Genomic DNA, 25,092 nt, shown 5'->3' with positions numbered 1-25,092 from the left:
AAGGAAGGTTGGGCAATCCTACTTCCGTAGTGATACTGCCTCGGAAACCCAAGGAGGGGTCGCTATGAGTCAGGGCTGACTCGACAGCAAACAACAACAACAACAGCCAATGAAGAAAATCCCATCGAAGCTATAAAAATGATACTAGAACTAATAAATGAGTTTAGGAACATTTCAGGGTACAAGATTAAGATATAAAAATCCATTATATTTCTATATACTAGCAACAAACAATTGGAAATTAAAATTTAAAAAACAATACCATCTACAATAGAATAAAAAATCTGAAAGAGTTTGGAATAAATCTGACAAAATATATGACCTGTACACTGAAAACTACAAAATATTGCAGAAATAAATTTTAAAAGACCTAAATACATGGAATAATATACTGCTTTCATGGGTTGGAAGACTTAATGGTGTGAAGACACAAATGCCAATCAAAGTCATAGCTGTTTTTTTTTTTTAATAGAAATTGACAAATTTACTAAAATTCATATGGAAATGTGTTCCTAAAGTTAATGCATTTCCTCTTAGAATTAAAGATCCCTGGGACACAGCCCAACATTGCCTATTCCCCCCAACTTTCTGCCACATTACCTGATGAATGTTGCTGGCAAAGAATGCTGAAAGTACCATGGACTGCTAAAAGATCTAACAAATCTGTCCTGGAGAAGGTGCAGCCAGAATGCTCCTTGGAAGTGAGAATGGCCAGACTTCGTCTCACCTACTTTGATCATGTTGTCAGAAGGGACCATTCCCTGGAGAAGGATGTCATGCTTGGTAACGTGGAGGGTCAACAAAAGAGGAGAAGGCCCTCAACGAGATGGACTGACACAGTGGCTACGGCAATGGACGCAAGTATAGCAAAGATCGTGGAGCTGGTGCAGGACCGGACAGTCTTTCGTTCTGCTGTGCATAAGGTGGCTATGAGTAGGAGACGACTCGACGGCACCTAAGAAGAACAATAATTCATGGCATAAATAGACAGCATAACTCAAAATTTACAAAGAGCAGAAGATAAACTAGATGAATGGGACCTTCTGAAAACTGAATTTTTATGTGCTTCAAAAGACTTCTTCAAAAAAGTAAAGAGAGAATCTACAGATTGGAAAAAAAAAAATAGACAACAACATATCTGACAAGAGACTTATCTCTAAAATTTAGAGAAAACTCCAACACCTCAACAACAAAAAGAAAAACAATTCAATTAAAAAATGAACAGAAGACATGAATAGACACTTCACCAAAGAGGATATTCGGGTGGCCAAAAAACACATGAAGAAATGCTTGTGATCGTCAGCCATTGTTGTTGTTGTTGTTGTTAGGTGCTGTGGAGTTGTCTCCTACTCATAGCAACCATATATACAACATAATGAAACACTGCTAGATCCTGTGCCAGCCTCATGATCCTTGCTATCTCTGAGCCCATTGTTGCAGCCACTGTGTCAGTCCACTTTGTTGAGGGCTTTCCCCCTTTTTCGTTGACCCTCCACTTTACCAAGCATGATATGCTTCTCCAGAAAATGGTCCCTTCTGACAACATGATCAAAGTAAGTGAGATTAAGTCTGGCCATTCTCTCTTCCAAGGAACATTCCAGCTACCCTTCTTCCAGGACAAATTTGTTACATCAGCCATTAGAGAGATGCAAATTAAAACAACAACAAGATACCATCTGGCTCCTGCACTAATAGCAAAATTCAACAAGACAGAAAATAACAAATGCTGACAAGGATGTAGAGAGATTGTGACTCTCTTACACTGCTGGTAGGACTGTCAAATGACGCTACCACTGTAGAAAGTAGTATGGCAATTCCTTAAAAAGTTGGAATTAGAAATACCATTTGATCCAGCAATCCCATTACTGGGTATATATTCTAAAGAAGTGAGAAGTAGAACATTAATAGATATATGCACACCCATGTTCATTGCAGCACTATTTACAATAGCAAAAAGATGGAAACAATCAAGGTGCCCATGAACAGAAGAATGGATAACCAACCTATGGTATATACACACAATGGAATACTATGCAACACTAAAGAATAATGTAGAATCTGCAAAACACCACATAACATGGATGAACTTGGAGGACATTATGCTGCGTGAAATAAGTCAATCACAGAAGGACAAATATTCCATTAGTCTGCTATTGTAAAAAGTCAAGGAAAGGTTTATGTACAGAAGGAAGCTTTCTTGGGTGGTCACCAGGGGTGGGAGGGGAGGGTAAGAAACACTGCAAAAATGAAGAAAAAAAAAAAAAGAGTATCCTTGAGGGGCACAGATTATAAATAAATAAAGAGTATGGTTCTCGATCCATCCTCATCAAACATGCAGTTAGTGTAAATTATCCCAAATTTTTAGTTTACAGAGCTGTTTTGTCTTCTAGTACCTTGTTACTCTTGTGGTTCATGGACCAGCAGCATCAGCAATCACTGGGAAGCTTGTTAGAAATGCATCCTCTTGGGCCCCACCTTAAGCCTACTGAACCAAAATCTGCATTTTAACGAGATTCTCAGGTCACTCATATGCAAATTAAAGTTTGAGCCACATGTGGGCATATTCAGGGGTGTATGAATGGACAGTTAGGGAAAAAAAAAAAAAAGACTCACTGCCATCCAGTCATTTCTGATTCATAGTGACGCTATAAGATGGAAACAGGGTTTCCAGGCTGTAAATCTTTATGCAAGCCACATCTTTCTCCTGCAGAACAGTTTGGTGGGTTCAAATCACCAATTTTGGTTAGCAGCCCAGTGCTTTAATCACTGTGCCACCAGAAGGAGGATGTATGTCTGACATGTCTGATCACCTGCCAAGCTCTCTCCATCAACATCTTTACATCTGCAATGTGTCATTTCAAGAAATTGTATCCAATTGGAGGGAATACCTTAGCAAGAAGGGAATCTCCCCTAACCCCTTTCCAATAGGAACCACAAGTCTTAGTTTTCTGAACTTTTAAAATTGCTTTGCAGGTAGTATACTCACCTCTCCCTCCACCCCTTCCCCTGTCCCCTGACATAGGTGCACGTGTGCATGAGCGCACACACACGCGTGCACGCACACACACCCTCTCATCTAAACCAGAAAACATTCCTTGTGGTGACTGTTTTACTCCTCCAAGAAAGATAAAATGGGGTCCATGAATGTGTTGACTTTTCATTTATTTAAAAATTTTTAAATACAAGGAAAAGGGAAATAATGACTTGTGATCCAATGACTCAAAGATAGTACTTTTTTGGGAGTGTGTGTGCATTTTTTCAAACAGAATTTTTACTAGTAGTTAATGCAATATGTATGAGGCTAAATAGTATACTTTGTCTAATGTAAGGCATTCTGGTGACATAGTGGTTAAAGCATAGGATTGCTAACCAAAACATTGGTGGCTCGAACCCCCTAGCCATTCTGTGGGAGAAAGTTGAGGCAGTCTGCTTCTGTGAAGATTTACAGCCTTAGAAACCCTATGGGGCGGTTAGTTCTACTCTGTCCTAAAATGTCACTATGAATTGGAACCACCTCGATGGCAGTGGGTTTGGTTTTGTATAATGTATACCATACATACATATACAGAGCATATAACACAGAGAAGATAGACATTGAAAGTAAAATTTTGTGCAGTTTTTTAATCATCATTTGTATTTTCCAGATTATTATTCATTCCTTGTAAGCATCATTTTGTATGACTTACCATATTCCATTGAGTATACAAACCACAGTTTGCTTAACTATCCCCCTATTGCAGAACATTTAAAGCACTTGCATTTTTCATCTTGGTAAGTAATGTGCAATGAAAATTATTGTGCACATAACAGTTTTTCTATATATTTTCTGTAATTTCCTCAGGATAGAGTTCCAGAGTGAGTCAGAGGCTGTGAACTGTGATTCAAATAGCAACATCCAGAGCCTATCATTTAAAAATCATACTGAAAAGAATAGCCAAAGGTTCTTAACAGAGGGCTGGTGTGGTTGTCCTTGCAGGCAAAGAGAAAGCCACCCATTGACAAGACAGAATGGGATGGCTTCTTTGATGAGAATGGGCACTTGGCCAAGTCACGGGACTTCATTTGTGTTAACATCCTGGAAAGAGTAAGGTCCCCAAGTTACCCTTGACTGCGCCCTGGACCTGGGGGAGTGTGTGGGCAAGGGGAAAGGGGTGGCATTGGGAGGGGCCCTTTAAGCAGGTATCAGAGGACCCATGACCCCCCACCCTCTACCCACCCCAGGGCCTGCACCCTTTTGTGAGGACGGAAGCATGGAAGTTCCTCACAGGCTACTACTCATGGCAGAGTTCTCGGGATGAGCGGCTCACAGTGGACAGCGTGAGGAGGTAGAGCATTCTAGATCCTCTGTTGGAGGGTGCGTGAGTGGTGATGGAAGTGGGAGAGGGTGTTCACTCCAGCCTGGTGGATTCATTGTTTTTCTCTGATATGGACTTCTTGTTCTGAGAGAACTTCGGTTCACTTTTTCCTTTCCATCCTCAATGGTCTCCCCTCATCTGCCTGTCAAAACCCTACCAAGCCTTCAAGGCCCTGATGGAACAGTGCACCTCCTCCAAACAGCTTTCAGAGGAGTGAGGACCTGTGTGCACATCTTGGATGGACACTATTGCGTTCCAGAAGGACATATAAGAATGGCTAAGGGTGGCACAGGCAAAGAAGAGGGAAAGCATCACAGGTGGGGGCACAACCTGAGCAAGGGCTCTGCCTTGTATTGGCATTGGACCTGGCAGCTGTCTCTGCTCTGAGCTCTTCCCCATGAGCCCAGAAGGGGAAGGTCACCTTGTTCAGCTTCAGTCCTGTTCTCACAGGAAGAACTACAAGGTCTTATGTGACATGTATGAGAAGATCCAGCCCCTACTGGAAAACTTGCACAGGAACTTCATAGAGACTCGGAATAACATTGGTGAGAGGAATGGGGTGGAGACAGGAACAGACGGCAGAGCTTAAAGCCATGTTGCCCTTTCTCAGTGATTTCTGGGAAGGGCTGGTTCTCAAGTTCCCAGGAACTCCTCTGGTATGTGTCTGGAATTTTGCCAGCTAAATCTTGGCAAATTCACCCACCAGTCTCCATTGGGTGCCCCCAGATACCCAACATGGTCTGTTTCCCTGGGTGCATGTTTTTCATGTTGCATTGCCTCCCTCCTTTTATCCTTTGGCCTTGAACTAGGTTGGATCTGACTGGATGGAGAGGAAGGAGTGGGCATTTTTGGCAGAGGGTACTGCCTGGTCCAAGATTTGGAGGTGGGGAGAAACCCAGACAGCTCATAATGTGGTGATGGATAGACCCAGTGGGTCAGCCCCCTCCCTAGGATTCCTAGCACCTCTCCTCTTAGAGTGGGAGAAAGAAAGTCATCGCTGGCCCTTCTGCTGGAGGTGGTCTGGTGCCTCCTACCTGCTCCTTGCTCCCACCCAATCTAGTGTATGATATCCAGAGACTCTATGATAAAGACCCCCTGGGCAACGTTCTCATTGACAAGAAGAGGCTGGAGAAGATCCTACTCTTGAGTTATGTCTGCAACACCCAGGCAGGTGAGCTGGAGGTTGAACTCTTCCTTGACCTCCACTTTCTTAGACTTTTCACAACCCAAGCCCAGGTTCCGTGCTCTCACTGGCCCCTCCTCACTGGCGGCTTCTCTACCTCAGAGTACCAGCAGGGCTTCCACGAGATGGTGATGCTTTTCCAACTGATGGTGGAGCACGATCACGAGACCTTCTGGCTTTTCCAGTTCTTCCTGCAGAAAACGGTGAGGGTTGGGCTTGAGTTCAGAGACCCCTGATTCTCCAAACAGCCCCTTGAGGTTGAGCAGACATCAGCAGGCCCAGCCATTTCCCCCAGCCCTGAAACAGCACTGTGTACCACAAAGGAGTTAGGCGGGTGAAGCCAAACCCAGTGGGGTGTGTCTAGGGGGAGTGGGGATAGGTATTGGAATTGAGGGGGATGGAGGGATGCTCTGGGTCCAGCTTCATCAAACCTTGTAGGGCTCAGCTCTCCAGACTCAGTTACGGCATCCTTTCCTGGCATTCCTTGACCAAACACAGCTCTCCTCCTGCAAATCCTCCATGGTCCCTATAGCTTTCAGAATAAAATCCAGTGACCTTAGCCAGACGTTCAAGGTTTCCATCTTCAATTTTGTCTTGGGGACCTAGTATTCCCCAGATGCCCCCCACTCTACCTAGGGTGTGTAGTTTTAAAGGTGCAACACCCTTTCTGGAAAGTCTTTCCTCACCATATGTGAGAAGCTGCCCAGAAACCTCCCTTGACCCTTTCTCCATCCTTGTAGCTATGTGTTCACTGCTCTTTCCTTGTCTCAGTGTACTCCAACCCATGTATGTATGGGGCGGGGTGGGCAGAGGGATAGCTGAACTCACTGGGCTGTGAGCCACCCTTGAGACACACTATATACATCTGCACCACATGCATACACTCATACAAATGCACACACACACACAAGTACAGAGCACAGACAGACGGATTGTGTGCATATATGCACACACAGACATGCACGTATACAGATCCACGTGTATACACACTGACCATACACAGACACATTCGTGTGCACACATGCACACACCCACACACAGACACACACACAGATGCTCAGATGTATACAGAGACCTGAGCCCCACCCAGAGTCAGACTCACACAGGGCCTCCAGAATTGGGGAACTGGTGAACCAGGACTGCTCTTCTGATGCCTTTGAGCCGAGGAGGGCTCAGTTTCCTTCCCTCCCATGCCTCTTGTACAGGAGCACAGCTGTGTCATCAACATCGGGGTGGGCAAGAATCTGGACATGCTCAACAATCTGATCAACTTCCTGGACCCTTTGTTTGCTGAGCACCTAAGTGAGTGGACCCCAGCTCCTGCCACTGTCCTTTCCTGAAGGCATGGGATGGGGTCCAGGATCCAGCCAATGGCCAGAAGGGGAAAGCAATCATGGGGTAAGGGGGCAAAGTCATTATCTTCTTTCCAATCCCTGGGAGGAGCGTTCATCTGTATAGAGTTGGACTCTGGACAGTTGAAAATCTACTCCCAATATTCTCCAAGAGCAGCTGGAAAAGAAACAGCCATGTTTTTAAAAATTTCCCATGTGTTTTGCATGCTCTGTTGTTTGGGCTCATCTGCATATTTGCACTTTATTACGTGTGAGTGTCTTCTCCTGCTTTCCACTGACTGCAGTCCTGGCTGACGCCCCACTTGTCTCCCACAGAAGGAAAAGGCGCGGGGGCTGTGCAGTCCCTCTTCCCCTGGTTCTGCCTCTGCTTCCAGCGTGCCTTCAAGTCCTTCGATGATGTCTGGAGGCTCTGGGAGGTAAGGCGCCCAGCTGGGAACAGTGAGGCAGACCCCATCCTGCAGGCAGCATGGGAGCCAATCCCCGCTTTGTTTCTGGCTTTGATTGGAGTTTTGTAGCTTGGAGTTTGATTGTGTCAGTGGCCTGCATCATGTGCTGGGCAGTCAGGGCAGAAGAGCTTGCTTGGCCTGTGTGTTTGAAGTCTGGCTCTACACTTCAGCTGCCCCGCCCAAGCGCTCATTCTGTCCTCACTGCTCCCATGCCCATTTTTCAGCCTTCCCCTCCACCTGGGTGCGGGCTCCCTGCTGGTCCTCTCTCCTGAAGAAGGTGGGGCCTCCAAGGGCAGGTCTCACATGCAGTCCTTTGGTCACAGTCACCAGGGCCATCAGCAGATGAACCTCCCCAGGAGCATGTCCACTACTCATTACTGTGCTACCCAATGGCTACCACTGTCTGTGGAATCCAGCCCAACTCCTCAGCCTGGCATTCAGAGCTCCCATGAGTCAGTCCCATCTGCCTTACCCTTCCCTCCTGGCTTGCTGTTCTCCATATTCAAGGGCATGACCACCTCCAGACCTTTAGTGTTGCCCCTGGGTTGAATTCCCATTTGCTGTGTCAAAACTCCACTCAAATGCTAAAGACATTTATCCAGTATCTCTCTCTCTCTCTCTTTTTCTCCCTCTTTTGCCCTTACTATTGATCCCTCCCTCCCTCTCTCCCTCTAATGGGTTGCCTGAAGCCTTTATCTCTGAATCCCCCAGTAGCCAGCACAATGACTAGAAACTAGGAGGTGCCTGTGAGCACTTGCCTGAATGAAGGAATGAATGAGTGAATCTATAGTAAGGCCCAGGAAAGTCTGAGCCCAGGGCATTTGGTTGGTGGGAACCTCATCCTCCTGCAATCTCAGGCCACAGCACAGGCTGGGCTGTGCCATCCATAGGTGCTGCTAACAGGGAAACCATGCAGGAACTTCCAGGTGCTGGTGGCCTATAGCATGCTGCAGATGGTACGCAAGCAGGTGCTGCAGGAAAGCATGACTGGTGACGACATACTCCTGGTGAGCACCCTTGGGCCTGCTGGAGGTCCACAGCTTCCCCACCCCATCCCAGGCTGAAAGACCCAGGCTCAGGGAGAGCTAGGCATCGGTACTAAAGTGATGAGAGCTGACATTTATTGAGCACCTACTATGCCCAGGACTGTGCTGAGTGTTTTTAATAGACTAGCCACTCCTCAGAAGGGAGGCAATCTACTTCCATAGTGATATCGTCTCGGAAACCCAAGGAGGGGTTGCCATGAGTCGGGGCCAATTCGATGGCACATAACAACAACAGTAACAACAGCTCTTTTAAGCCTCATGATAAGCCTGAGAAAGAAGGAGCTGTAGTAATAGTCATCATCCTAACTCAACATATAAGGAAACCAAGGCCTTGAATGTTTCTTACCATTAGGTTCAGCTGCCTCAGTCCACTCCTTGGCCCTAGTATCTTCCTATGGCAAAAGACTTAGAGCTTTCCAACATTTAAAAATGCAGCTGAAGTCTTTGTTCAAAAATATTTGACAGTTTCTCAAAAAGTTAAGCATAGAATTACTATATGACTGAGCAATTCTACTCCTAAGTATATACCTTAAAAAATTGAAAAGAGTATTCATACAAAGACTTGTACAAAAATACTTATAGCAGTATTCATAACAGCTAAAAAGTAAAACAATCCAGAATGCCCATTAACTGATGAATGGGTAAATACATGTGGTATATCTATGCAGTGGAATATTATTCAGCCATACAAAAGAGTGAAGCACAATACTTGCTACCATATGGATGAGTCTCAAAAGCATGTTAAGTGACCATAAGAACTAGATAGCGGCTGACTACCAATGCTAACCACTTGGAAAGGGATCAAAATTGGGGATTCTGGTTACAGTAGGTGGAAAAGTATGGACCAAAATTCAAAAACACAAAAATGACCAGAATTACTGGCCAGATAGAAACTGGTGGAACCTCCGAGACTATGGCCTCAGGTTATCCTTCGGGCCTGGAAATGGACTCACTTCCATGGATTGGCTTTTAGCCCAACAGTAGAAAAACCTACAACCAGAACACTGACTCCAGGGAGATGCACCCACCTACCCTAGGGAGATGCACCCCTTGGATCAATCAGCCATGAGACATCAGAGGAGCAGCATTCACGTAGAGGGAAAGCTGGACAGACAGGAATGCACAGATAAGAAGGGCACATGGACCATGGGGAGGAGAGTTTTTTATAATTGGGGATTATGACCAGGGCTGGGAAATCAAATGTTTGTGAACTGTTGAGAATAAAACAAATCTGCTTTGTAAATTTGAACCCAAATCAGAATGAAAAAAAAAAAATGCTAAGTAAAAGAAGCTAGATACAAGAGGTTATGAATTGTATAATTCCGTAACAGGCAAATCCGTAGAGATAGAAAGCAGATGAGTGGTGCCAGGGATTTGCGGGAGTGGGGCATGTAGAAATGGGCTTACTGCTTAGTGAGTAAGGAGTCTCCTTTGGGGTGATGGAAATATTCTGATATTATACAATAGTGTGACTGTGCTAAATACCATTGAAAACCGAAAATTAATTTATTAGTTTAAAAAAAAAGCACTGCCATTGAGTTGATTCTGACTCATAGCGACATGCATTGGGTTTCCGAGGCAGTAAATATTTACAGAAGTAGATTGCCCTGTCTTACTTCTGCAAAGTGGCTGATGGGTTTAAACCGCCAACCTTCTGGTTAGCAGTCAAATGTCTTAGGTATTGCACCACCAGAGCTCCTGAAATGCCACTGAGCTGCACATTTTTAAATGGTTAATTTGGAGGTGTTTTTTTTTTTTTTTTTTTAATTTTATGTTATGCAAATTTTACCTCAATTAAAAAAAAATCTGAGGTGGTACCCCAATTATAAAACACAAAATCATCCTTCCCCCAAGTCTTCCCAAGAAGCCCCTGAGGCATTTGGTGGGAACTCCAGGACTCCCCAGAGTTCAGTATGAAAACTACATTTACCATCCCTTTCCCCAAAATATAAAATTCTAATGGTGATTTTTCAGGCACTGTGCCATGCTGGTGGGGGGTGGGGATTAGGGGGCTTCTCGTTACTGTCATCATGAACAGCAGCTTTCTTCTCTTAGTACTGCAAGCAGCTGTCTGTGCCCAAGTGCACAGAGAGACCTGTTCCCTCCCACCACCACTTTTTCCCTGGATAGGCCTGCAACAATCTCGTTGACCTTGATGCTGATGAGCTGATCTCTGCAGCCTGCATGGTGTATGCTGAGCTCATGCAAAATGATGTAAGTTGCCCATATTATTTGTCCTCCTCCTCCAGGAAGCCTTCCCTGGTCTCCCAAGCTCAACCACAGCCAGGCATTTTCAGCTTCAGAGACATAGTTTGTGCCACACTCTACCACCAGCCCCACCAGATAATGCTCTGTTTGGTCTTCTCCATGGTGCAACTGTTATCTCCCTGAGTAGACTGCTTCCTGGGGACAGGGCCCTCCACCCCTGTGTCCCTACCATGGAGCTGAGCACAGGGCTGGGCACCCAGGGGCTCAAAAGAACGTCACTGAAGAATGAGAGCAACAGACCACTGTCTGTACCCCCTTCACATGATGGATTCCTCTCTTTCCCCCCAGGTTCCTCAGCCATTAAAGGATTTCTTTCTCTGAGGACACCAACACCAACAATGGAAAGGCGCTCCCAATGGATAGGATGAAGGTTGCCCTTCAGCCCTGAAATCAGGATCAAGGCCTATGGGGTGCTAGGGTGAGGGAGTAGATAATACAGCTGCAGTAGAATAAACCTCTTGGAGTAAGATTTGTGGTCGGATGTCTCCTTTGACTGTGGAAGGCCTTGATGGTTGTGGTAGGGATGGGGAATTGCATGGACAAAGACAACAAGAAGAGAGACTTGATGGATAAGAAGAGGGATTGTGAGGGCTAGAGAGAGGGTGCATGCTGGGAAGGGAACATTTTGTCAGCAACGGTCTTAATTTCTTAGGATTGTCATAACAAAGCACCCAAAAGAAGTGGTTTTAAAGAACAGAAAGGCACTCTGGTGGTGTAGTGAGAAAGGCATTTGGTTGCTAACCAGAAGGTCAGTGGTTCAAACCTACCAGGTGCTCTGCAAGAGGAAGATGAGGCAATCTGCTTCCATAAAGATTAGAAACAACTTGATAACAGTAGATTCTGTTGGCTAAAGAACAGAAGGTTATCTCACAGTTCTGGAGGATAAAAGTCTGAATTCAGGGCGTCTATAGACTGTGCTCTCTGTCAGCTCCAGGGGAAGACCTTTCCTTGTCTCTTCCAGCTTCTGGCAGCTCCAGGTATTTCTTGGTGTTCCTTGGCTTTTAGACGCATCTCCACGTGGTATCTGTCTTGCTCCTGTGTATGTGTGTCTCTTCATTTCCATTCACCCCTTTGATAACACACCAGTCAGAAGGGATTAGAATCCATCTTACACTGGTACGACCACGTTAATTTAACTGATAACATCACCAAAGAAAACCTTATTTCCAAACAAGGTCACACTCACAGGTGCGGGGGGAAGGACTTCGTCATATCTTTTTAGAGGAACACAATTCAACCTCTAACAGCAACTTTTCTGTGACTGAGGGTTTTCCAAGTCTGTAGTGGTTCTAGATCAAGAAGCAAATGGTTAAGGGTATAGCCACCTTTGAGAGCCTTCCAGGCTCCTCTGGAAGAGGAGGGACTGACCCAGGCCTTTACTCCCTCCGTTGCTCTCAATCCCACACACAAATCACACAATTAAGTTGTCTTTCCAGAGTTTCCCCAGCAGTCTTTGGAAGGACACGGCCCAAGCATCTGACTAGCACAGATACCCCTCTGGGACAATTAATTGCGCCTTCATTTCTCAGCCTGCAAATGTCTCCTCAAGGTAAATTCTTTTTTTCAGCCTTGCCCAAGTTTTTCCCTTGTGCAGCAGCTCAGTTTCTCCCTGGGAAGAGTCACATCCCACCTGCTACCCCCCTGCCCAGCCTGCCCCAGGTCCTGACTGGGTGCTCTGACAGGTGCCCTGAAGGCAGACACAAAGCTTGCCCAGAAGGTGCTGAAACTACAAAGGGGCTAGGCTGGCCCAGTGCCCTCATAGCTGCTCAGTGGGCATATGCCTGTGACGTGAGCTTGTGCACATGTGTGTGCGTGCACACACACACACACAGCCCTGCCCAGTGACTACATTTTTTTTTTTTTTTTTTAAGGAGGGATCCATTGGTTTTGTTATGGATTCTGGTCCTTAGGGGTAACCATCCTGCTCCCTCATCAGCCATCTTACCCCTTCTTTCTGCTTTCATCCTTCACCTTCAGTGACCATCACTCAAAAGACACCATGTCCCCAGTTAGTGCCTGGTCTCCTACCCCTCAGATGACAACCTCCATCCACAGTTGGCTCTGAGTTTCTCTGGCTACTGCATCTGTGACAAGTGAGGGTTACTAAAGAATGTGGTCCTGCTTAGCTTTATGTTCTCAAGACAGTTAATTTAAGTACAAGTTCCTGTGTAGGCCTCAGATCTCCAAGAAGGAAACTGTGTCTGCATTTTGCTGAAGAACCAGAGTAAAAGACACCTTCATGAGCTAGTAGTGACCTTAGGAAGAGAAACGTCAATAAAAACATCAGATACACATTTTTTTTAATTTAATTTTTTTTTTCCTAATGGTTCCTTTGGTGTGCTGGCATTAGTTGGCTTATGATTTTTGGCTGAAATATATACACCATGCCAAACATCTATTTCAGAACAAAAAGTTCCAAAAACTCATTTCTAGGCTAACGGTTTTCAAACCTGTTTCCAAAAATCAGTAGGTAGAATCCTATTATTACAAAATTCCATAATCCCCATCATTGGTATTTGAGTGGATACCTCGCCCCACCAGGTAGATGAAAACTAGGCTCTGCAAGTCCAGAGCTTATTACCAGTAGGCCTGAGCTACCTCCCTAATGTGGTAGCCCAAGGAGTTTCTCCATCCTGGTGACCCTGGTACTGTCACTATGAACTCCCTGAGAAGTCTAAGGCCCCCACAATATGGAGCTGGAGCCCCAGTCCCAGAGGGCAAAGTGGCAAGGCTGGCAACACAGTTCCTATACTAAAAGGAATGTAAACTCTAGGATTTCAGTATTTCCCACAATTCCATGTCTGGCATAGACCTTGCTAGGAAAACAAAACAAACATTCTATGAAAGCTTGAATTGGCCCTGTCCCTTCCATGACTTCACCTCCACCTCTTCTTTCTCTCTTGTTCTAAATCTCCTCCCTGGAAGTCATTTCTTCCCCTTTCCCTTGCCATCTTGAATAGTGGTGGGTGTGGTGAGTAATGATGGTGGTGATATCAATGATGATGGTAGCAATGAGGATGAAGCAATGAAGCCCACTTTTTATTCCTAGAGTCAGGATAATGGCCCAGAAATAGCTTCACAGAGGCACCATGTAGAAATCTCCAAGTTCTCTGGGCCCAGAATCTATGTTTCTCTCCTCAGAGAGGGAGAAAAGAAGTGGGCTTCTGAGTTGGAGCCCCTGCACCCACCCTCAGGCTGTAATCTGGCTAGAATCATGATCATTGATGGAGAAGGAGCACTCCACATCTGCAGAGGAGAAGACAAAGCTAGCAGGAGAGACCTCTACTGCCCAGGACCCAACCCCATCGATGTGCCTACACCTTAAGTTTAGAGCCCTGGCCTCACGAAAGGAAAAGGGAAGAAGGAAAATGAGAAAGAAGAAAAAAGGGACGTTTCTGAAAAATTTGGGAGGTAGTAAGATAGGAGGGAATGTGAGGTTTCCTTTTCAACTAACAGAAGGTTGTTATTCACATTAGGCGCCATCAACAGAGTCCACTAGTGTGGGCTGAATATAGCAAAGTGATCAGTGGTACCTGTGCAGCTGACCCTCAGGTTGATGCTTCTTGTTGATGTATTTCCCAAACCATTTCCCCATCCCGGTCCCAACACATATATATACCCCATACATTCACACTTCACTCTCTGGGTATCCTTGATAGTTTTCTTATTCAACCTACTGAAATGTAACTTTGTTGGAAGTCCCTTCCTTTTCCCTTACTGCATCAAAATTAATTTTTTTCCCTAATAGTTCCTTAGGTGTGGTGGCATCGGTTGGCCAACAAACACACACACGTACACACAGATACACTTTCAATTCATCTCCAAATCCTGCCAATTCTACCCCTGCATGTATCAGTTGCTCAGTTCTCTAACTGCAGAGAGGAAGGTGGTTTGAGCACACCCTCTGGACCTCGCCCCACCAGGTAGATGAAAACTAGGCTCTGCAAGTCTAGAGCTTATTACCAGTAGGCCTGAGCTACCTCCCTAATGTGGTAGCCCAAGGAGCTTCTCCATCCTGGTGACCCTGGTACTGTCACTATGAACCTCCCTGAGAAGTCTAAGGCCCCCACAATATGGAGCTGGAGCCCCAGTCCCAAAGGGCAAAGTGGCTAGTTTTCTCCAATCTCACCCTCTCGCTGACCCCTTTGTGGTCTGAAGCTTCAGAGGAAGGGCATGGTGAGGACAAGGAATGGGGATGGATCTCCAGAGGTCAGGCACATGGGCTGTGAGCCCAACCCTGATAAAAATCACAGCTGCTACAACAGAGTGATTACTAACCCTGTGCTAAACACTTTTTGGAGTCCCGGGATGGCACAAATGGCTAAGCACTTGACTACTAGCTGAAAGGTTGGTGGTTCGAACCCACCCAGAGTCTCCTAGGATGATAGGCCTGGCAATCTGCTTCCAAAAGGTCACAGCCTTGAAAACACTATGGAGCAGTTCTATTCTCACACATGGGATTGCCATGAGTTGGAATCAACTTGACAACAACTAACAACAACAAAACCTTTCTAGGCTTTTTCTCACATAATCCTCAAACTCATAAGCTAGGTGCAGTCATTACCTTCTCTTTACTGCTAAGGAATCTGAGACCCAGGATTACACAGCTGGTGATGGCCAAGGCAGAATCTGAACTCCAACAGATGAGCCCCAGAGCCACTGCTATTAACACTACTCTATTTGTTCTGGGACAGCCATCATATTCACCCCTTTCCCTACACATACCTGGGGTCTGCCATCCCCCAACACCAGTGCACACTGAATCTCCTGTCTGGTCCTCTGCAGGGCAGTCCTCCATCTCACAGGTCACCCCTGCTCTTGGCGTCTAAGGACCCAGGAGGGGCCAAGATGTCCCAGGGCTGGACTGTGGGGAGGGAGACGGACAGGAAGGCTATCCTCCTTCCCTATGCTTCCCTATCCTGTTTTGACCCCAGTGAGTCTAGGGGAAGGCCAACATACAGCCACGTTTACTACATCTTGTTTTGAAAAATGGTTCAGGCAGTTCTGGACAATCATTCTGCAGGACTAGGGCTGGGCTCGTGCACTGGGGTTACAAGGAGATCCATCTTCAGGGTTGAGATGAAGTAATCATGATGGCATTGGCAATCCAGACAGGCAATGGAGTGGCTAAATCTGGGAGGATAGAAAGGACTAGGTGTGTGAGGTGAGATCCACTTTGGCTCTGGGAAAGGGGGGGTGGAAGGGCAGGGTGTGATGTGGAGTTGAAGAGAGTGGTGCAGGACTCACCACCCACCCCTGCCCCTGCACACCCATCTCAAGACCAATCCCAACGGCAGCTGGGAGATGGGGTGGAGCCAGATCAAGGTGGAGAGAAGGAAATTCCAGTTAGTGCCAAGTGCTGCTCTGCCACATGCTGACCATGGGCCACACTGCCCAGGAGGGTACTGCATTTATTTCTGAGACTTCAAACAAAAGCTCTAGCATCCAACTGTCCTGCCAGCCCTGGGGCTAGGTGAGCCTGGAGTGAGGAAGAGATTAGCAACTGGGAATGAAGGAGGTCGGTCAAGGGAGGCAGTGGGATATTACGGGATGAAGGGGCAGAGTAGGAGGCTAGAGTCACATTAAGTAGCTTTAATCCTGGCTGCACATTTGAATCATCAGGGGAGATGTTTAAAAATAACTAATGCCCAAGGCCCACCAATTAAATCAGAATATCTGGGGGGTGGGGCCAGGGCACCGTATTTTTAAAAGCTCTCCCAGGTGATTCTGTGTGCAGCCAGGGCTGAGAACCATGGAGTTTGGAATAGGAATCCTATGGAGATGATTAGCTGGTCTGACCCCCTGCTAGACATGGAGGTTGCCTAGGTCTAGGACAGAGAGGGACTTGCCCAAGGTCACACTGAGAGTGAATTGTTGCCCAAAGAGGACAGGAGTGGCTATGCTGGCCACTGTCCTGAATGGACCTAAGAAGTAGAGCTTGTCTCTGCACCCAACTCCCCTACACACCACACACACTGATGTTCATTGCTGGACCACATCGAAGCCCTGGGCTGCCCTCTCCCCACAGGCTTTTTTTAGCTGGACCTCCCCAACTACCCATCTTAGAGCCCTTTAACCAAATGACTGCAGAATTAAGCATTCCAACTTCTTTTCTGAACCAGCATATAAAACAACCTCTTTAGGGAATTAATAAGTACCCAAGTCCCAAAGACCTGACCCTCACCTTCAGTGATATGAAAATGGTCCCTGAACACCCACAGTGCAGCATTCAGAGGCTGGGAGCAAATGATATGCAAATATATGTGATCGTTATGCAAACAAGGGCAGCCCTGGATTAATGGCCTCCATCCTTCAACCAGACAGCAGCTGTCTCTTTAGGTACAGGCATGGCTGACATGGAGGCCAGAATTGTCTCCTGTCAGAAGCATCCTGAGGAAGGGTCAGCTCTCAAGGCAAGAAGAGAGATCATTCTGACACCTGGCTTGCTGATACTTTGCTCTGAGAAATCTAGGATGGGGTGTCTGTCAGACGAGCAAGATGTTCTTCCCTGTGACTGGGCTCTATGTCCAGGTACCAGGTTCAATGTGTGGCGCTGAGCTTTGGGAGAGACAGTGCTGGTGATAGGGATGGTGGAGGTGGTGGAGATAATTGTTGAGATAATAGTGGAAGTGGTAGGGTTGGAAATAGTTGAGAAGATGGCAGAAGTGGAGAATGGTTAAAGTCCTGTTAATGGTGGACAAGAGAGATAATGGCAGAGGTGAAAATGGCTTGGAGGACATGGTTGCTGTGGTGGTGGTGAAGGCAAATATAATGAGGGGAATGGTAGTAGTGGTGGTGGTGGTGATGGTGGTGATGGTGATGGAGTTGATCTTGGTATGATGCTGTGGATGAGGGTGGACATGACAAAAGTAATATTAATGATAATGATAGTGGACAGGATGGCAATGAAACAAGGGCAGTGGAAGCCATGATGACAGTCATGATGATGATGATGATGATAGTGATGATGATGATGCGGGCAGTAGAAAATAATGGCAATGACAGGTAATGGTGGTAACAGTGAAGATGATGGCAGAGGTACAAGTAATAGAAGCAATGGCAAAGTTGTGGGGTGAAAGTCATTGTAGTGACCAAGATGACATGAGTGGTGGAGAAGGAATAGAGAAGGTGAAGATGATGAGGGAGGAGTTGTTAAAGATGGGGTCCCAAAATTCTGAAACTCAATAAGGGAGGATATTGGGACCTATCAGAACAAAGGCAAGGGGAAGGAGGGAAGGAACTTGAAGAAGAGATACAAGGTCTGTTTGAGATGTGGAGAAGAAAACCAAGGCTCCCAACCATAGCTCTAATGAAAGCTCAGAGACAATATCTAACTTCTCTGTCCTTGGCAAAAACTCAGCTACTTATCCCAGTTCCACTCAGTGAGGAAGGCAGGCCTGAGGTCTTCAAGTGACCTTAGAGGTGACCTGTAGTTGAATAAATCACCATCCCCCATTGGGCCTCTGTTTCCCTCTCTATGAAATGGGAGGAAGAGTGAAAACCAAGTGAATGAGTGAGCTCGTTCTCTCTTTCTGGGACAGCAGAGGCCTTACCCACAGAGACCCTATGGCTGTGTATATGCAGTGGAACGAAGTTGCTTTGTGTGGGGGGTGGCAGTGGGACAAATATCAGGAAGTCAAAGGCACATGGTAACTGGGGCTTGAGAGGCACCAGGAGAAATCAAAAATAGTCTCTTGTCACTCCTACACCATGGCCCAGATCCTCTCCACTTCTCATCACCCTCACCTTAATCTTACCTAGACCATCACAATGAATGTTCCAGGAGCTGTCCAGCCTGACCCTGTCCTCACAGCTCAACCCCAAGAAGGCTGCAGAGTAAACCAGTTTTAGTCCACGGACTCAGGAGACAGACAGACCTCAGGTCAAACTCCAGCCCTTTCACTTAATAGCTGTGTGACTTTAGACAGTACACTTACCCTCTTTGAGCCTCTGTTTTCTCACTTACAAATTAGGAATAAAAATACCTACCTTACAGACTGTAGTGTGGATATGTCTAGTAAGTGTTTAGTCCAGAAAACTCTGGACTGTCAGGAAGATGCTGCAGGAAACAGATGCACCACTATCATTTATACTTTAACATGAGAAGTGGTAGCCACCGCAGAGAGGGCCTCTCCAGGCACTACAGCCACAAAGCACAGTCTCGGGTAAGACATTTCCTCCTTTCTGTTGAACTTGCATTTGCGTGTTATATACTGCAGAGGGCGCTCTTCCTTCACAGTTCAGGTCTCCACCTGCAGGGAGAAGGCACCTGCCCAGGTTGTGAGAGTCACTCTTTGCAATCTGTGAGCTCTGGCTGGGGCCATGTTGTTCATGGCTCTCAGAGGTCCTAAGCCTTCCACTCTGGCTGCAAATTTACCAGCAGAGAAACCTGCCAGAACTCTGTTGGATACCCTACTGGGAAGGAAGCTTGGGAATAGGGGAGCCATCTGGTCCCCCTGGAAGCAACTCTCAGTAACCTCAGAGCTCTGTGAGTAGGTGTGGTGTGTATCTCTACTCCCCTTCCTCAGCCCAGGATCCTCCCCTTTCTTATGTACATGCATACACTCACTGTGGGCTAGTGTGATTCACTGTGTGCAGTGATGATCATCCTAATAGCCTCAGTGATGGCTCCCATTTACCTGGGGTTGCCTGAGGAGAGTGGGGAACTTGGACAAGTCATCTCTCCAAAAGGTAATGTCAGCTTGTAGGGGACCTGTCTGTCGGCCTCTTCGGGCTCCCACTGGTCTTTATCCCATCCATGACGCAGGCACACCAGGGCCTACTGCTCTCACCAGCAGGGGCTCTGCTCCAGGACTCAGGCCGGCCAGGCACGGGAGCAGCTGCACTAGGCCAGGTACTCCCGACACAGGGTCAGCCAGCACTGTCACTGGCTGTGACCAAGGTTCCACAAGGGGCTGGAGTCAGAGGCTGCCTATTTTCTGGAGCCAATTTCCAACCATTTCCTGTTTCACACTGTGAAAAACCATCCAAGGAGCAGTGTCCAACAGAAACATAATGTGAGTCACAAATACAGATCACATATGAAATTAAAAATTTTTTTAAATAGCTCAATTAAAAAAGTGAAAAGAAACAAGTGAAATTTTAGTAACATACTTTATTGAACCCCCAAAATTCATAATATTGTTTCAGCATGTAATCAATATAAAAATAATTCATGAGATTTTTACTTTCGGGGACACTAAGTCTTTGAAATGGATCTTCATTTAAGTGAAACAGATTTGAAGTACTCGGTAGACACATGTGGCTCGTGCTTCCGTATTGGACAGGGCAGACCTAGTCACTCACACTTATTATGGTCTGGTACCCAGTGCTCAATAAATGTGTGCTGACTGATTTACAGGCTGATACTCTCTAGGAGAGCTCTAGTAGCTGTGGCTGAGGCCTCTAATGAGCTTTGGGCCTCTACCAAGAGCCCAGGCCATACATAACTCTTCCAGCTAGGAACCCCTGGGAACCTCCTGGGGAAGTGGTGAGCCTCAGCCCAGACCCCTGGCTCACAGCTAGATGGGGCCACCAATTCCTGCATGGAGTGAGTGGGTGGGTCACTGTCTCACAGGAAGCTGCTCTCTGGGGCAATCCCCTGCAGAGGGGACATCAGGTGCCTTCTTCAAATCCCATCCTTAGGCAACCATCTGCACCTCTAGAACTCTTGGCCCTGGCTCACGCTCCCTCCTGATGGCTGGAATGACCCCCTGTATAATGGGAGGGACTTTGTACAGCCTGAGAAGGGAGTCAGTGTTTAGATTGTGGGAAAAAAGGGGGTCAGTGAAAGGGGTCCAGGAAGGCAACAGTGTGAGCAAAGGTCTAGAGGTGGAATTGGAGGGATAGGAGATGATGGAGAGCCAAGAGGGACCCAGAGGAGAATACATTAGTGGTTGTTGGTCTTGGAGATGCTGGGATGGAGGAGGAGGGTGTTGCTAGATACCAAGATTGAATGACCTGGAGCTCTTGTTCTCTGAACTGGGGACATAATGTAATGACAGGGTTTGGGGCACATTACCTGGGGCCTATACAGAAAGGACTGTGAAATGGGAGATGGGTGAGGAAGTATATACTCTGAGGTCACTGAAAGTGTGGGCAGGAACCAAAGGCACTCCTGACCATCTGTGGTTGGCCCCAGACAGGATTAGCTGGGTGGGCCCTAAATCCAATGACTAGTGTCCTTATAAGAGACAGGAGAGGAGAGGCACAGAGACAAAGAAAAAGGCCATGTGAAGATGGAGGCTGAGATTAGAGTGGTACAGTCCCATGCCAAGGAAAGCCTGGAGCCACCATGAGCCAGGAGAGGTAAGGAAGGATTCTTCCCCTAGAGCCTTCAGAGGGAGTGTGACCCTATTGACCCCTTGATTTCAGACTTCTGACCTCCAGAACTGTGGGAAAATCAATCTCTGTTGTTGGAAGCCACCCAAGTTGTGGTCATTTGTTATAGCAGCCCTAGGAAATGCATAGTTGTCTAAGTAAAGCAGGAGGGCACGAAGTTCACCTTCCACCGACGTGGGGAATGCTGAGCTGTGCCACACGGTGCCCCCTTGTGAACTAGGGCTCTCACTTCCCCAGCTGTGGTCACTGATGATTCACAGCCGAGTCCTCCCCTTACACTGCTCTCAGCCAGAGAAAGCTGTCTCACCGAAACTCACATCCCCTCCCTGGGGGCAGCCCCATGCAGTGCCTGCTCCGGGTGGGCACAATGGCCAGGTCCTCTTGCCTCACTCTGGGGCAGCTCTGCAGGGCAGCATCGAGGCCCCAGAGGCTTCATGGACTTAAACGTGACAACATGACAGCTCACCTCCCCCTCTGCCCACCTCTGCTGCCTTCACTCCCGCAGGCTGCAGGCATGATCCTAGAGCCCTCCCACTCACATTCCTACCTGCAAATCTGCATTGCAGGGTCTGCTTCCAGGTGTATCCGTTTCCTATGGCTGCTGTAAACAAATTTCCACACACTCAGTGCCTGGAAACATTTATTTCCAACAGTTCTGGAGGTCAGAAGCCCTAAATCTGTTCCACTGGACTACAGTCAAGATTTCAGCAGGGCTGGGTCCTTCTGGGGGCTCTAGGGGAGACTTTGCTTCCTTTCCTTTTCCAGCTTCCCAGACTACCAGCATTCTTTGGCTGTGACCTCTTCCTTGCATCACTCCAACTCTAGATTCTATTGTCACATCACCTACATTCTTCTCTGACCTTCTTGCTTCTCTCTCAGAAAGACCCTCATGATTACACTTCTAGTTTACCTGAAACATCCCAGATAATCTCGCCATCTCAAGATTCTTCACTGAATCACATCTGCAAAGTCCCTTTTGAAGGTAACATTCACAGGTTCCAGAGAATAGGACATGAATATCTTTTGGGGGGTGGAATGGAGGGGCATTATTCAGCCTCCCACAGCAAGGAACCAACTTAACAACTTTGCCCATTAAGTTAGGTGCCCAGTGTGGCATTCCTTCTCTCAAGGGCAGAGCAACTCCATCAGAAGACAGTAAGCAGGGCATGCCTATGGAAGACGGTCCTTGGGTGCCACAAATGGTTTGTGCTTGACTACTAACCGAAAGGTTGGTGGTTTGAACCCAGCCACAAGTGCTGTGGAAGGAAGGCCTGGTGATTTGTTTCTGTAAAGATTATAGCCAAGAAAACCGTAAGGAGCACAGTTGTCCTCGGAAACACGTGGCATCGCCCTGAGTTGGAATAAACTGGACAGCAAGATGCTTTTTTGTTTGATTGGCTTTTCTTGTCTAAGAAAGGGCTACCTCTAGAGGCAGGGCACCCCCCAGTCCTGATGGTGTATAATAGCCAGCTTCCAGAAAGGCTGAAGCAGGCTGGGGTATCACTGAGAGGGCAATGCTTGCCCTCTCTTTTTGCTTCCTCTCTAAACGTATCTCATCTTTCAAGACTTGACTACTCCAAGAAGCCTTCCTCAGCCCAGACCCAACAGCTGTCTCTTCTCTGGCCTACCACACCGGCTGATGCCTCCATTTGTGCACGTCTTATGGCCTGCTGCATGCATCTGTCCTTGCATTCTGCATTCTCTGTAGGCTGTGAGGATAGGGACCAAGCCTTTCTCATTTTGTCATCCCTTTTAATGCCGAGCATAGGGTCTGCTCCCCTGGAGAGTGGAGGTCTTGTCTACTGCCCATCAATCAAACAAATGCTTGCAGAACAAGCTGACTGATGCCTCCCAAGGAGGAAGATGGAAATGCAGGCTGAGGTGCTCTGGGGAGGGACCAAACTCCCCTTCCACCCAGCTGGTGGAGTGACCTGCTACTGCTCCCGTGGGTCCACTGCTTCCTTGCTCTGGCTCTGAGCAACTCCACAACCAACTCCCAGCTCACCTTTTCCCCACCCCCAGGTACCTCTCAACAGTTCTCTCCTGTCTTGTACTTTTGGCATACCTATACTCTCTATCCCTATTTCCTTGTCTCTCATTCTTCCCATCACCCACTCCTCTTTGGCTTCTGCCTCTTTATCCCATTGAAACCACCCTCCCCAATGTCATCAACAACATCCTCGCTGACCAATCCAAAGGGCATTCAGTCCTTACCATGCTAAGACTCTCTGCTGCCTCTAACCCTGGTAGCCATGCTCTCCGGCTGCTTGGTCTCTCCATGGGAGGGCATTTTCTGATCTTGAAGTAAACTTGGCCCACATGTGGGTAAGACTAGAAGGCCAGGAGGATTAACATCCCAGGAATAGCCCTCGGCAACCAGGATGGATGTTGGTGGATAAATACCCCCACTTCCTCACCTCTCAATGGGATGATTCTGAGGTGTGTTCCGTACAGCCTCACAGGGGCCCCAATGGACTAAGCCCCACTTGTCCACAGTAGTATTGTGCCCATTAATACACCTATAGGGGAGCTCTGGTGGCATACTTTCTAAGGCATTTGACTGCTAACCAGAAGGCTGGTGGTTCAAACCCACCAGCCACTCCTTGAAAGGAAGGTTGGGCAATCTACTTCTGCAGTGATACCACCTCGGAAACCCAAGGAGGGGTCACTATGAGTCGGGTCCAACTCCACGGCAGTGTGTTTGGCTTTCGTACAGTGAGTTTCAAGGAGCTCTGGTGGCATAGTGCCTAAGGCATTTGACTGCTAACCAGAAGTCTGGCAGTTCAAACCCACCAGCCACTCTGCAGAAGGAAGACTGGCCAATCTACTTCCATAAAGAAACCCAAGGGGATTGCTATGAGTCAGAATTGACTTGATGGAAGTGAGTTTTGTTTTGTTTTGTTTTGTTTTATGTTGACTTTTCTCTCTTCCCTGTCTCACTTCCCTACTCCTTCATGGACTCCTTAGGATTACCTCCCAAACAAATGAACTCACCCAAATCTGCCAAACTGCCTGTTGGGGGTGTGTGGGGGGTGGGGAACAAACTAAAGTAACCTATCAGATCATGTTACCCTCTTCATTGCCCACAAGAAAAGACCATGTTCCTTTACTCAGTAGCAAAGTCCTCAGTGATGCTGGCCCTTGTCTGCCTCTTCTGCACCATATCTCTCCTTTCTCAGCCTTATGCTTTATACTCCAGCAGCACTGTACTACTTGTGGTCACCACGGCTATCCACACCGACAGCTATGCCCCCTCCACACCCTGGCTCCTGCCCTCTTCACGCCTTTTCATTACTCTTTCACACTGCTGCTTTATATCTCTCTGAGCATTTCATCTGGGAAGGTTTCCCTCTCAAATATGGAGGTTAATCCTTAAGGTGAGCATGGTTTTTTTTTTTTTTTTTTAATTTTTATTTTGATTTGAGTGAAAGTTTACAAAGCAAATTCATTTTCCATACAGCAATTAATACACATTTTGTTTCATGACATTGACTGCAACTCCCCACAATGAAACAGCTCTCTTCCCACTTTCTCCTCATAGTTACCTCTTCCCTATGTCCTTCCCTCCCATGAACTCCTGACCCCTGAGATGTCTCCCTGTGCAAATACTGCTTTTCTGTTCTCCCACAAATGATCACTCCAAGGAGTGTATCTACCTAACGCAAATGTTCACCCCATATGCCTATCTATTGCTTGGCTGGAAGTCACAAGAGTGAGTTCAGTTCTAGACCAGAAGGGTAACTAGGGCCATCATCCTGGGGGTCTCACCAGGCTCTATCAGACCAGCAAACTTGGTCTTTTTTTTTTTTTTTTTATGATTTTGAGTTTTGTTCCACATTGTTCGCCCCCTGCCCCCATACTGGATCTCTTGCACAGATTCCCCTCCAAGTGTATGACAGTGGTAGCTGGGCACCATCTAGTTCTTCTGGTCTTATGGTCATATAGGCTGAGGATCACCTATATGTACCAGTCCCTCAGACCAATTGTTTCCATGCATCTTTTGCTTTTTTCCATTCTTCTTTGCTCTGTATGAGACTCTCTGTTGCATCTAGATGGCCATTTGCAAGCTTTTAAGACCCTAGTCACTATGGTGAACATGGT

The 25,092-nt window shown here is 46.9% G+C and overlaps 1 protein-coding gene across 1 annotated transcript in view; it reads left to right on the top strand.

Moving 5' to 3' along the window:
- TBC1D21 (TBC1 domain family member 21) overlaps positions 1 to 10,971 on the top strand; it is a 21,983-nt gene extending 11,012 nt beyond the window's left edge. Inside the window, exons 2-11 of the mRNA XM_007948984.1 lie at positions 3,983 to 4,084; positions 4,222 to 4,325; positions 4,806 to 4,900; positions 5,416 to 5,526; positions 5,641 to 5,741; positions 6,744 to 6,840; positions 7,206 to 7,306; positions 8,227 to 8,343; positions 10,513 to 10,596; positions 10,939 to 10,971. Coding sequence (XP_007947175.1) covers positions 3,983 to 4,084; positions 4,222 to 4,325; positions 4,806 to 4,900; positions 5,416 to 5,526; positions 5,641 to 5,741; positions 6,744 to 6,840; positions 7,206 to 7,306; positions 8,227 to 8,343; positions 10,513 to 10,596; positions 10,939 to 10,971 — 945 coding nt within the window. The remainder of the gene's footprint in view (positions 1 to 3,982; positions 4,085 to 4,221; positions 4,326 to 4,805; positions 4,901 to 5,415; positions 5,527 to 5,640; positions 5,742 to 6,743; positions 6,841 to 7,205; positions 7,307 to 8,226; positions 8,344 to 10,512; positions 10,597 to 10,938) is intronic.
- The last annotated feature ends 14,121 nt before the right edge of the window (positions 10,972 to 25,092 follow it).

This window comes from Orycteropus afer, unplaced genomic scaffold (assembly GCF_000298275.1).
Source record: "Orycteropus afer afer isolate SDZICR_OR568_19922 unplaced genomic scaffold, OryAfe1.0 scaffold00233, whole genome shotgun sequence".
Classification (NCBI taxonomy): domain Eukaryota; kingdom Metazoa; phylum Chordata; class Mammalia; order Tubulidentata; family Orycteropodidae; genus Orycteropus; species Orycteropus afer.
Note: the sequence above shows the minus strand (reverse complement) of the source record. Positions and strands in the feature narration are given on the sequence as shown.